At 44.5% G+C, this 12588-nt stretch overlaps 1 protein-coding gene across 4 annotated transcripts in view; it reads right to left on the bottom strand.

The window, feature by feature from the left end:
* Positions 1 to 12588, bottom strand: part of PCCA (propionyl-CoA carboxylase subunit alpha) — a 302390-nt gene that overhangs the window by 269418 nt on the left and 20384 nt on the right. For 2 of the 4 annotated variants that reach the window (XM_050332060.1, XM_050332063.1), the window contains exon 1: positions 5520 to 5623. The exons of 1 other annotated variant lie outside the window; for it this stretch is intronic. In XM_050332060.1, the coding sequence (XP_050188017.1) occupies positions 5520 to 5573 (54 nt within the window). In that variant the 5' untranslated portion in view covers positions 5574 to 5623. Of the gene's footprint in view, positions 1 to 2340; positions 4828 to 5519; positions 5624 to 12588 lie in introns of those variants that run through there. One more of the 4 variants, XM_050332064.1, reaches the window with a different exon arrangement.

Here is a 12588-nt window from a genome sequence, read left to right as displayed (position 1 = left end):
GAATGCTTATGAGAAACCAGAAGAGCCATGCAGAGATGAAGACTGGAAGGAAAGGCTATGATGGGAAAAATCAGTTAGAATTAAGCTGTAGCATCTTAGCCATCTCAAAAAAGCCTTGTTGAAACTTTTTATATAGAAACGATAAAGTCACCAAGCAATTAAAAAAAAAAAAAAAAATCGGAAAAACTTTTAAACCACACTGACGTTTGTTTTTACACTACAGAATTGGACCGATTTCACATAAAAATCTTGTAATAACCTAACCTAATTATGTACCTATGTTTAAAAATTTAACTGCCTCCTCTCTCTCTCTCACACACACACACACGAGCACGTGCAAATCACTTAAAAAAACAGGTTTAGCCCTGAATCAGATACACGTGGGTTAACTTGCTAAAACAAATCAAGCATATTGCTCAACTCAGATGGGCAGTTCCAACTCTAATTCACAGCTCTGGAAAAAAGGCATTCCGTATGTATCTGTACTAATATACACTAAGGTTTAAGAGCTTGCTTAATTAAGAAACCACTTCAAGACAAGTCTCTTTAGAGGTCTGCTCCCAGCCACTATGAGCAATTGAATAATTACTTAAAAATAAACAAGCATGTTGTAAATAATGCACATCTAAGACCACAAAGGAACACTGCTAAATTGCCACCTCCAAATCCACAGCTATTCAGGTGTCATCACCTACCCCCTGTTCCAAAGTTCCTGCCATAGGTAGGTTCATTAAAAGCTACACCAAAACCCCCAAAGAACTCTCAAACCATCAACCCAGCAAACCCAATCTAACACTCAACCTTCATCCTAAACTGGCTGCCTCCACAAAACCACATATGCCCTAGGTATTACACCCTACTTAGAAATTTCCTCAGAACACAGCTCAGACAGCTCAGCTTGACCTAGTAACTTTTTTGTATCCTGCAAAACTAGGAGAGGGCAATAAAGTCATTGGGTATAACCTATTTTTGTCATGACTTGTTACTTCAATTTGATAAAACTTTTGACTCTTGAAAGCCCAAGAACACAGACTATTCATTTATGAGAGTTCAACTCAGGACTTCTGCATTTGGCTTGGAGTTTCCCACCTCTAATTAATCTTCAGAAAAAGGTGTTAGTACTGTATTTTGGAAAAGCATCTTGCTTTATCTATTAATGGTGCAATAGCTAAACCGAGCTGAAACCTGAGTAGCTGTAACAGTTATTCTGTAACTTCATATAAAAAATGCAAACTACACAGTAACTTGTAGAACAGTAAACCCATAGCACACTGCCACTTTGAGACCTCACGGAGAACCTGCCTCCCCTCAGGCACCCAGTGCGGCCCTAGGAAACCTCTTCAGGTGGTTTAAGGACACGGCATACAACAGCAAAATAGATAATTAACTCGTTATTTAGATATGGCTTACCCGCGTGTTTTTAAAGGTTTACACGCCCTCACTGAGGAAGGAAATTTCCTTGCCATACTGGTCAGCTTGTAAATAACTCATTGATACTGAGCTTTACAGGCAGAAAAAGGTCCCAGTGTTGAAACAGAGGCACAGAATTCCACATTTCAGGCAGGAAAAGCATCATATATCAATATTTGCTCTAAGAAGCCTAGTATGGGATGGAATGTATATTTTAGAATTACTAGAAAACACAGTAAGCAATACCCTATAATAACAGCCAAACTAGCACACCTATTTTCACTAAACTTAAATTCTACTTTCTTCCACTACGATTTTTGCCCTTACATTTCCAGAGATTCAGGTTTCAGACACTATGAGAACAACCCCCTTATCTTTGTGGTGTATCTACTCGTAGCCATCAGTATTGATGAGGAGTTACAAACATGAAGACAATGGAGGTTTTTTTTCATATTTTGATTACACAGCAAGTGTTCCCAAATCTTTTTTATTTCAGCTCATTTGACATCGTGATTCCCTGTCCATGGAACTCTACTGATGTATGTATAAAGCACATAGGAAGCAGATACCTCCAGGTGGCTGCAAGACTTTTAATGTATAAGGCAGAAAACGCAGCTTCCTAGTACAATATTGTACGAATCTTGTAAATGGTAAAGCAAACATAACACTTCTGTTCTTTTCTCTAAGGAAGCGCTTTCCTTTCCTTTGTACTCCCAGAGTCTTGAAGAGCCAAGCACTTGTAAGCATAAGCAGACCCCCCTGAAGCCACCTGCAAACACAGATGTAGGTTCTGTAAAGTACATTGCACTGTACATAATAGTTCTTTCCCTCTGACTGGGTTTGAGGAACACTCGTAATTCTAAGAACAGAAAATCTGTTTTTTCATATTTGCCAACACAGCACATAAACTACAAACAAGGAAACACTCACCCGCCTAAGGCTATTTTTTTAAGCTTAGTCATTCCTGTGCCCATGTAGCTTCTCCTCTGTGCCAGTCCCTGAAGTTCATACAGTCACACAGTGAACCAGACATGGGAATACAACCACCTGAGAAGACATTCACAAGGAGTGGGGAAAAATACGTTCTCAGGCAGACTTCAGTCCAGCTTATCCAAGATATTTACACAGCAGTGCTGGCACAAGTTGGAGGGAGACAGGAGTTCAAAAGGAGTAGCCTGTGATCAAGGCCAGGCAGCTGCAGAAAACTGGAAAAGTTTCTCATGCAGCAGCTTAAACAGCTCCAGTAAGGCTGGCTAGCACCTGTGAAACAGATCATGGCACTGTAACAATCAATGCACGTTTGAGGCAGACAAAATCACAAAATAATTTAAGTACGAAGTATTTCAGAACAAGAGTGCCATTTTTTACTCAGTATAGACTTTAATGATATCCATTTTTTTCCTTACAGAATCAATTTTTGCCCATAGTACATGGCATAGCATGCTTTCCCTACAAATTTTGAAAAGCTACTCCTAGAAGCAGGAAGAAAAACAGAAATCTCTACCTGTGCTATGCTTCGATAGTGCTTGCCAGTACTAAAATCTGTAGTTTACATACTAGAAACAATCACTGAACTCCAGAAGTCCATGGCTACATTTGTGTCCCCAGACTGGGGATCATTTGAAGTCCCTTCCCTCATGACAAATGATACCAACCTTGCATCACATCAGACTGATGCTTCTGTTCTCAAACAAGGGGGGAAATTTTTCCCTGGAATAACAGCATGCTAAAAATGATATCAGAAAAGAGCAAGGAGCTCCCACTGTACAGATAACTTCCATGACTTAAAAATGCTGGGTACACAGATGGAAGAGAAACTTTCCATACATTTAGTTCAGTGATTATCAGTATCACCAGTTTACCCTTGAATTCATGAAGTATTTATCTCTTTGTTCTACATTATTTTAAACATTTTGAGTCTGACAGCTCTCTCAAAAGTTTCACAACTGAAATATCAAAAGCCATCTCTCATCCTCATTCTGTAACTACAGACTTCTTTCAACATCAAATTTTCTCCCAGCTTCAGAAGTGCAAAGCACTCAAAATGAAATTTTGGGTATATTCTAAACAGAACCAGTTCCGCATAAAGCCTAAACAGAAGCAATAGGCACTAAATTAGAAACACTGCATAGAATCAAATCTGCAGCTCAGTGATTTTTTGCACCCTTCTCCTGTGGTCCTTTATCAATTCCCACATGAAAGTAGCAAAGAAAGTTAAGGACATCTCATTAGCTACTAGCCTTTGTAAAAATTTTAAGAGCTCCTAGCACACTAAAGTTTGAAGACATCAGTTATATTATTTGTCTGTGTCACCAAAACATTAGAGAATCTATGAAAGCAATTTCCATGCCAATTTGTTTTATTAGATGTTTCCAATATACTGTTGTCTTGACAGTGACTTTCATACATAGATATTAAGGGCTATAAATCACTTCAGTTCCATAAGTCACAACACTACTAGGTAGCTATAAAAACATTTTACTTTACAAAGGTGCCATTAATGTAACATTTCCATTCTGCTTACACTGGTGCAGTCAGACCACGTCCTGAGATGCCACACAGGACCCAAAGTAGGCCTTTTTCAGGGAGGCTCCAAAGGACTGACACCAAAGTCTTAGAACTATTTAGCAGAAACAACAGCAGAAGCCTTCCACACACTCATGGCTACCAAAAATAAAGTCTTCAAACAGGATAAGCCCTCTGCCAATTTCAAGTCATCATCTCTAATCAAACCATCTCTTTGCTTTCCAAGAAGCTCCTCTCGTGTACACTTTCGCAGGAAAACAGGTTTACCTTTGTATATTTCCTAAGGAAAAATATTTGCGTAAAGCATATGCTGTTTTCCTCTTTAATCCCTTCTCAAAATGCCCTGCCCACATAAACCACCTCTTCTACATGATCCCTAAAGACATGTGATGAGCTCTCTACAGTACTGCTAGGAGGTAACATTTCTAGAGAGAAACCTTTCCCACACCCTCAGGGGTACACTGGGGAAAACATTTTCTCCGAGTCACTCCTTTCTTCTTCTCTGGAACTTGCAGAGATCCCCACAAATTTTCCTTTTCAGGGAAAAAAAAAAATAATTCTTCCTACTGTAAACAATTAGAAACATTTTGCACTACTTTTCCCATATTGAAACTAGTTGTATTGTCATTCAACTGTTACACAACACTATGCGTTAATGCTGCTTGTTTTTACCTAAAATAATCTTCTTTTAACACAATCTGTAGATCTAACATAGATCTAATAAAGTAAGCGCCTCAGTGAAAGTGCCCTAACTATCTGGGGTAAAGGGGTGCGTGGGGAGAGAAGAGACAACAGTTCCACGAAGCCTGCCTCTGTTAGCCAAGATTTTCCGACTAAAGATAGCACAAAACCACCCTCTACCCCAGAGCTTTGATAAGCTCCCGTTTAACAGAGAGAGAGGGCAGAAGAAAACTGGAATCACAGAATGACAGGATCAATTGGGTTGCAAAAGATCTCCGAGATCATCGAGGCCAATCTGTGCCCGAACACCACCATGAACTAGACCACAACACGGAGTGCCACGTCCAGTCTTTTCTTAAACACCTCCAGGGACGGTGACTCCACCACCCAGAATCATCACAAACCTGCCCAGCAGCATAAAATTAATTAAAAAAAAAAAAAAACTAAATAACTAAACTCCCACCGTCTCCTGGCAACACGCCGATGCTTTACATCAAAGAACGACCTCTTGGATGCTGACAGCCCTCAGGCACAGCAGCTCTTACCGCTGCCCGGCCCCGCTGCCCCTCAGCCGGCACCCGCAGGCACCCCCGGCCGCTCCCCACCGCCCACCCGGGGCCGGAGGGGCAGCACCTCCCACCGCCCCACCCCCGGCCCCGCCGCGGCCGCACAGCGCCGGACACAGAGCTCCCCTCGCCGGGCCGGGGCTTCCCGCCCGACACAGCTGCTCGGGGGCGCTCCTCCGGGGGCCGACACCCCACACCCCTCTTCCCCCTCGCACGCAGGGTACAGCCCCCGCCCGGCGAGCCCATCCGACCCCATCCAGGGGACCCTCCGCCGCCCCGGAGCGCGGCCCCGCAGCTCAGCGCTCCCTCCCGGGCCGACCGCCGGGCGCCGCTCACCGCCGGCCGCCCCCTCCGGCCGCCCCAGCGCAGCAGCAGCACCGCCGCCGCCATGTCCGCGCGGCCGCCGCTGCCCGGCCGCCCTTTCCCCGCGCCGGCGCCGCCGGGGCCGCGCCGCGCGCAGCCAATCCCGGCGCGCGCCCGCCCGGGGCGGGGAGGGGCGCGAGGGGCCCGCCGCGCGCCGCACGTGCCCCTCCTCGGGGCTGCGCCTGCGCGCGCCGCTACGGGCGTGCCTGCGGCAGCCGCGCGCACCCGCGCCCACGCCCCCGCCGCGCTCGAGCCGAGCCCGGGCGCGCGCGGCGTGAGGGGCTGGCCCGGGGGCGGCGCCGATCCCGTGCGCCCACAGGGAACCAGGGAATATCCTGGGCTGGAAGGGACACCGCTGCTCGTCAATTTCATTCGGTGACGCCTGAACAAATAAATCACTGATTATCCCGAGTTGGAAGGGACCCACTGGGATCATCCAAGTCCAACTCCTGGCGCTGCACAAGACATCCCCAAGAATCATACCATGCGCCTGAGAGCGTTGTCCAAACGCTTCTTGAACTCTGACAGGCTTGGTGACCGCTTCCCTGGGGAGTTTGTTCCAGCGCTCAACAACCCTCTGGGTGAAAAACCTTTTCCTAATATGCAATCTAAACCTCTCAACACAGCTTCGTGCCATTCCCTCACGTATGGGGCTGCCTGTGCGCCTGCCAGGAGCCACAGCAGTACAGGGAGGGGATCCATCCACCCACTGGACTTCCCTGGAATGAGGGTGAAAAGTGCAACTGTGCCAGATACCTGATCCAAGCTCTTGCCCCATGGAATAGAAGCAAGGTCGGAACGAGAGGGGTGCTGCTAGTCTTCTGCTCCCTGGCACAGAGTACTCCAAGTCAGCCTCTTCTAAACTGACCTGTGCAGCTGAGTGTGGGTTCTCCACTGCCAGTGTCCTGGATCCCAGCTGATAGATGTGACAGAGTACTGCCAATCCCCAAGTAAACTGTCATCCCAGGAAATGCTATAAAAGTGTTCTACTATGGTAAGAGTGCCTAGGAAGCATCACTGTTACCATCTCAGACTTCTGTTGAAATCCAACAGAGGAAGAAGCTGCCCACAACACAGAAGTGTAAAAAAGACACAATCCAAGATGTTCAAAGCAGTGTTCACAAAGCATAACAGTTTTTTCTTTTAAATAGTGTTATTTCCAATATTTGGTTTTTTCCTACAATGGTAATGTGCGAAATGAGGGTAGACCTGAGCCTCCTCTTTATCCTTGCTCCAGCAGCAGATCAAGACTACATTTTCTGAAGCTAAAAGGCAGTAAGTAAAGGAAAGGGAGTAGGTCATACGCAGTTTTCAGTTCATCCAAGACATGCTTTGTGACAAGCTCCCAAGAGAGCTAAAAGACAGAAAAAAAATCCATAAGGAAAATTTATATAGGCAATACACATAGTTATATTAGGAATAAATACCTCAGACTTTAGACACAAGCTAGGTCCTCAAGCAGGTAAGAAGGCAGTTCCTTTACAGCCAGAAGACTGTGTAACTGCAGTACACCCATTGTTAGAAAGGTTTTACCAGATTACATCACCCCCTCAATTCACACATTATTACATCAACCCTTACATTTTTATACCATGCTTTTATAATCCTCAGTAAATGCTCTCCGGCTGTACGTACAATCACATTCTGCAATGAGAGCCAGGATGTCCCAGAATAACTGGCACGTTCCCATGCTGCAGGGAGGCACCAGAGGCGTCAAGAAACTGCTGGGCAAGTGGGTTCACCCAAACATGGATATTTTCATCAGGCTCTGAGCTGCATGGTCACCCCAGCAAAACTCAAATTCCTTGCATTTACACATAGTATTGAAAAATTTGGCCTAGTGTTATTGTTTGGCATTATTTTTTAAACCTCTTGTATCAGTATTTACATTCAAACTGAAAAGAGGTGAAGGCTCTTCAAAAAAGAACACTGGTATCTGAAGGGAGGGTGTCAAGAGGATGGAGCCAGGCTCTTCTCAGTGGTGCTGAGCAATAAGATGAGGGGCAAAAGGCAGAAGCTGAAACTCAGTTCCACCTGAACATGAGAAAGAACTTCTTTACTCTGAGGGTGACTGAGCACTGGAACAGGATGCCCAGAGAGGTTGTGGAGTCTCCTTCCCAGGAGATATTTGAAAGCCATCTGGAAACAATCCTGAGTAACATACTCTAGGGTTCCCTACTTAAGCAAGGAGGTTGGACTAGAAGACATCCAGTGGTCCCTTCCAACCTTAACCATTCCATGATCTCTGCTGCATACCAAGGATACGTGAAATAACTTCTCTCCCTTTCCTCCCACGTGACTAGCAAAAATAAAATCAGCATTGCTTCCCCTCTGTTGCATGCTTATGCATTTGCTCTGCTCTGTGAACAGTGCCTACAACTGCACAGGGGGGAACAATGCAAGAAAACTGGACTTAGTATGTCTAGAGGAGGTCACCGTATTTTCAACTGAAAGTCACAAGCAGACACTGCAGAGGTTTTTCAATACATGTGGAGAGCCTTGAAAGTAAAAGAGACCAAGAGCAGAAGGGAGGTATTGACCACATTGTCCTTCACCACAGGCTCTGCGTTAGATAGATGCACAAAGATACACACCACAACATCATGTTATTGCATTAGAACAATATCCTGAGGCACTTGACGTCAGTTCCTCCTGCATGCATAAAGCAAACAGTCACATGGCATCTACTGGGGTGTTTTCTTTTCCTCTACAGAGGAGATTCTGTTTGCTGGCCCCAGTTGAGGGACCGGCAGCCACCTACAGAGATGCATCAAAGGAGGCCCCCCACAGCTGCAAAGGGAAACTGGCTGGAATTACACACAGACACCGCCAGCTGGGTGCATAAAGAAGTTGATGAGAAATGGCCTAATGCAAGCCTGTTTCGAAGTGAAGCTAAGGCTCCTTACGAATGGAAAGGAGTGGGGGGAGGAAAAAAAAATCTCAAGAAGGCTAATCTTATTCCATTTGCACATCAAGTTTTCTGCTTTCAGTATGATTTGATCAGTATGACTGACAGATTTCTAGTAACAGTCTCTTTGCCTATTCTAATTTGAAATGAATAATGCACACAAAATATAAAATTTTGTTTCTGTAAGAAAAGGAAGATATTTAATGGATCAACATTATACACAATTAACAATGAACATCTGAAAAAAAAAGGGCTTAACATACATCACTATTGCAAAAGAAATTGTAAATACACAAAAATCAAATCGCAAAAATAAAATATCTAGAATAATTAAAGGATATACAAGTTTGGATAAAAACAAAGACCCTAGTCCTGCGTGTCTGTAAGCACATTTGTAATGCCATAACTCTCCCATCTCAGTTATTAAAGCTATTAACATGCATAAAGTAAAGCAGGTTTATAAGATACTGGAATACATTGCAACTTATTCTCTCATTATTTTGAGGGGATCCTGGGGAACTGCGGCTTTCAGTGCTGAAAATCATCGTGATCCTTTCTTTAGAGCAGAAAGTTACCTTCGTCTTCTAACATAACCCCAAACTCAAGACAGGAATCATAAATTATTGTATTGTTACCTAAAGTTTAAGCTGTAACCCGGGGAAAAAACTGGAGTAATTGTAATACTTCATCTAATAAGGAAGATATTGTATCAGGTTTATAGAACATGAAATGCTTTATGCACAAAAGCCTGTGCCTGAAGAACTCAAAGCTAGAAAAATTCTTTGAAGTATCACTTATATATTCTGTAAACAGCCTTTTCTCCTATCAACATTCTGCTCAGTGCACTGCAAGAGATGGAAATTCAGCCTTAGAGTCAGACAAGTCAATATCTCCCTACATCTCTCTGCTATGTACCTACCGAAAAACCTTGACTGTGAGGAGAGATCCTTCATGCCAGACTCATCATCATTCAACTTACCCGGCCATCAGGTCTCCTCAGGAAAGTCCTGAATCTCCCTGGCCTCCGAAGCTTCTCAGGGGCAACAAAAGCACCCCTGGCCCATTCTTAGAGGTGCCTGACTTCATTCTATACCAGGCCTCAGGGGTGGCTTAATCCCCAAGCCAGGCTGCCTTGCTCTGTGACATTGTGATCCCCTTGGCCCCCAGAGGCAACCTGGCCTTATGCAACCACATAGTTGAAGAGGCTGCTTTGGGACAGCCTGGATCACCCCAGCTATGAGGGTTGCTTAGATGGGGCTTAGAATACCAGAGTCCATATGATTTCTCATAAGTGCCATCTCAGCTACTCTGACTCCCAGCCTCCAGTGCTCCCCAACAACATAGCTTAAAGCAAGGATGAAGGCTCAGGCCTGAGCTTAATCAGACATCCCAGGATATGGGTGGAGTCCCTTTGTCTTGAGGACCATGTCTGGTTACCCCTAGTCTGATGATGTGGATCAGACACAACTTTCAACTTTTTCACATCCACAGGATGTTAAAAGCCCATTGACAAAAGCACAATGTGAAAAACAGGAGTTAAGCACTGCTTGCCTCAGAGCTAGCTGGAGTCTGCACAGATCCTGCAGCAGGGAGGGCAGGCAAAGGCTGGGAAGCAGATCACCTTGCAGAGCTTTCCAAGCAGCTCGTGAGGTGCAGCCCTAAATGGTAGTGGTTACCAAGGAGAGTACATGCACGCTTCGGGAAGACATCACACTTGGATGTGATGAAGTGATACCCCTTAATGAAATTTCTTTTAAGATTAGCACAGGAATCACAACTGCTTTGACACTGTGGAGTAATGTCTCTATGGGAATTGTTTTTCTCCTGTGATTTCATGGACTAAAGGGTTCTGCAAGACTGCATCGAAGTGGCAGGGATCCAGACAACTGAAGAGAGTTCTTTCAGAGGAAAAAGGATGAGAATCTGAAATTCATGGAGAGAATGCAAAAAGTACCAAAAAAAGTATTCCAGCGTAGCCTGGAGGTAAATACAACCATGAAGAAATATTGAAACAGTCTCGTGGGCTGAGGAGGACTCAGACTGCACCAATGTTAAAATCTTGCTTCCTCCTCTAGAGCCTTGGGATAAGGGTGTTACAGAACCAGGTAAACGCAATGGCCTCACAGGTCTGAGCAAATGTGAACTCACAGTGTTGTTGACCCCACTGAACAGAAATTATCTTCAGCTTGGGGCCTTGCTGAACAACTCCAAGAGGTGTCACACTTGTTGGACCAAGGAGGAGTTAGCACAATCAAACCATTGCTAGGGTTGCTGCTCAGTATTAAAGAACTCCAATACATGAACAAAAGTTTTGCTGAGCCTCTTCTCTGTCACATGGAGTGACAATGGGTTTGCCTAGTAGACTGAAATTTACTGCCTGCTTGTAATGTGAATAGTTTTAAACGGCTTTGGATCCTTTCTAAAGCATTACGAGTAACCTCAAAGATTAAAAACAAATTTGTAATTCATTTGATTAAAAAAAAAACCAAAAAAAACCAACATGTTGTCAGGACTAACAAAGATTTGCGCAATGGCTGTCTGGGCTGTCAAGCCCTAACAGAGTCCTGGTGAATTCCTGCTGTAGTATTTATTGCCTGAAGGTTCACTGCTCAGAAAACAGAATGGTACATTTAAATTTAAGATTGCTTTTAGAATTTGCTAGTCCTGGGCAAGGATAGGCTAAAGGAGATGATGGAATTCCTTAAAAGACGCAATAAATTCAACTGGTCTAAATCATTTGTTTGGATTCCAGCCATGGCATGAAAGCTTGCAGCAGAGAGGGAAGTTGGTTTGATCAAAAGGAAAAGCTTTCTTCTTGAGCACATAGTGCAACCATACCCATGAATACAGAGATGGAAATGACAAACAGAGGGAGGAGAAGGGAAAATGCATGAGAGAAAGTATTTATTCAGTTCTGTTCCTGATAGTAGCACCCAGAATTGGCAGTAGAAACAGTCTCCAGTGGGTCACAATTTGTATTGCTGTGGCAGCAAAGACATATGTTCTTATCCATCTCCTCTGATTTCTGACAGCAGCACTGGAAATTTCAGACTTATAAAAAGAAGCTCAAGAAAGCTGAATCTCAAGGATAAGAAACACATTCATTTAGTCACAGCTCCCCGACACAAAGGGGTCTCTATCATATGGATTATTCCATCCCATTTCCCTCAGAATAATTAGTATCTTCTGTATGTGGCATGACATATGACACATGGGTGATAATCCTCATATCAACCATGAGGATATTCCTGGCAGGTCCTCACTTGCCCTTGAAGGCTATTTAAGCCCCTTAAAGTCTTTACAACTTTGCTCTGGTATGAATTTCTCAATGCCCATGGTTTCACATTCCTCCTTGGATTCTGTGATGACAAGAGGGGACAATGCATTCACCATATGGTGCTAGGAAGCACTGGGTTTTGGCAGTTCAAAGGGTGGTGGAATTAACAAAGACCAGCTTTTGAGGTATTGATTTCAGGAACCCCTCAGCACAAATAAGATGTTAAACACTGAGGGAAGAGCACTACCACCACTGCTTGCTCTCTCTCTCTCTCTCTCTGCTTTTTTTATGAGAAAAAGAAAGAGTTGTTATCCATTCAATCCATGACCCAGATTGGTGACTGGGGAAGGCTGGGCTGGGCTCCAGGGCCCTAATTGTCCTGGTCAGCCTCACTGCACCCATACCATCAGCCCATTGACCCCATTTCAGCTCAGGTCTGGCTCATTAGGCCTGCTCTGAGCTGTCTGTTCCTGAATTATTATTCAGATTTTCTGGGTTGACCCCAGAACCAACTCATGACCTTATCTCTGCCTGACGATGGTTGGAATATCAGTGGAACCTTTGCTGTCACCACCCCACTTGGCTGCTGTGAGATTGCCTCACCTGAGTTATGTGCATCCTTGGCTCATGGCTTACATGATCACTGAAAACTCACTCCAGTTTTTCATGCCTCCCTTCTTGAAGCTTCATCACCCAATCCCCATCGATTGCTAACACATTGCCCCTCCAGTAGTCATAGTGCAAGCAGAGTACCAAGTGAGGTAAGTTAGGGGCAAACTGTAAACCAGTTTGGGAGAGGCTTCAATACCTCACTAGCTGGTCATGTCACAGGTTTGAGAAGCACTCCCAGGAACCAG

This window comes from Myiozetetes cayanensis, unplaced genomic scaffold (genome assembly GCF_022539395.1).
Source record: "Myiozetetes cayanensis isolate MyiCay16 unplaced genomic scaffold, myiCay2020 scf5-8, whole genome shotgun sequence".
In the NCBI taxonomy this organism is placed as follows: domain Eukaryota; kingdom Metazoa; phylum Chordata; class Aves; order Passeriformes; family Tyrannidae; genus Myiozetetes; species Myiozetetes cayanensis.
Note: the sequence above shows the minus strand (reverse complement) of the source record. Positions and strands in the feature narration are given on the sequence as shown.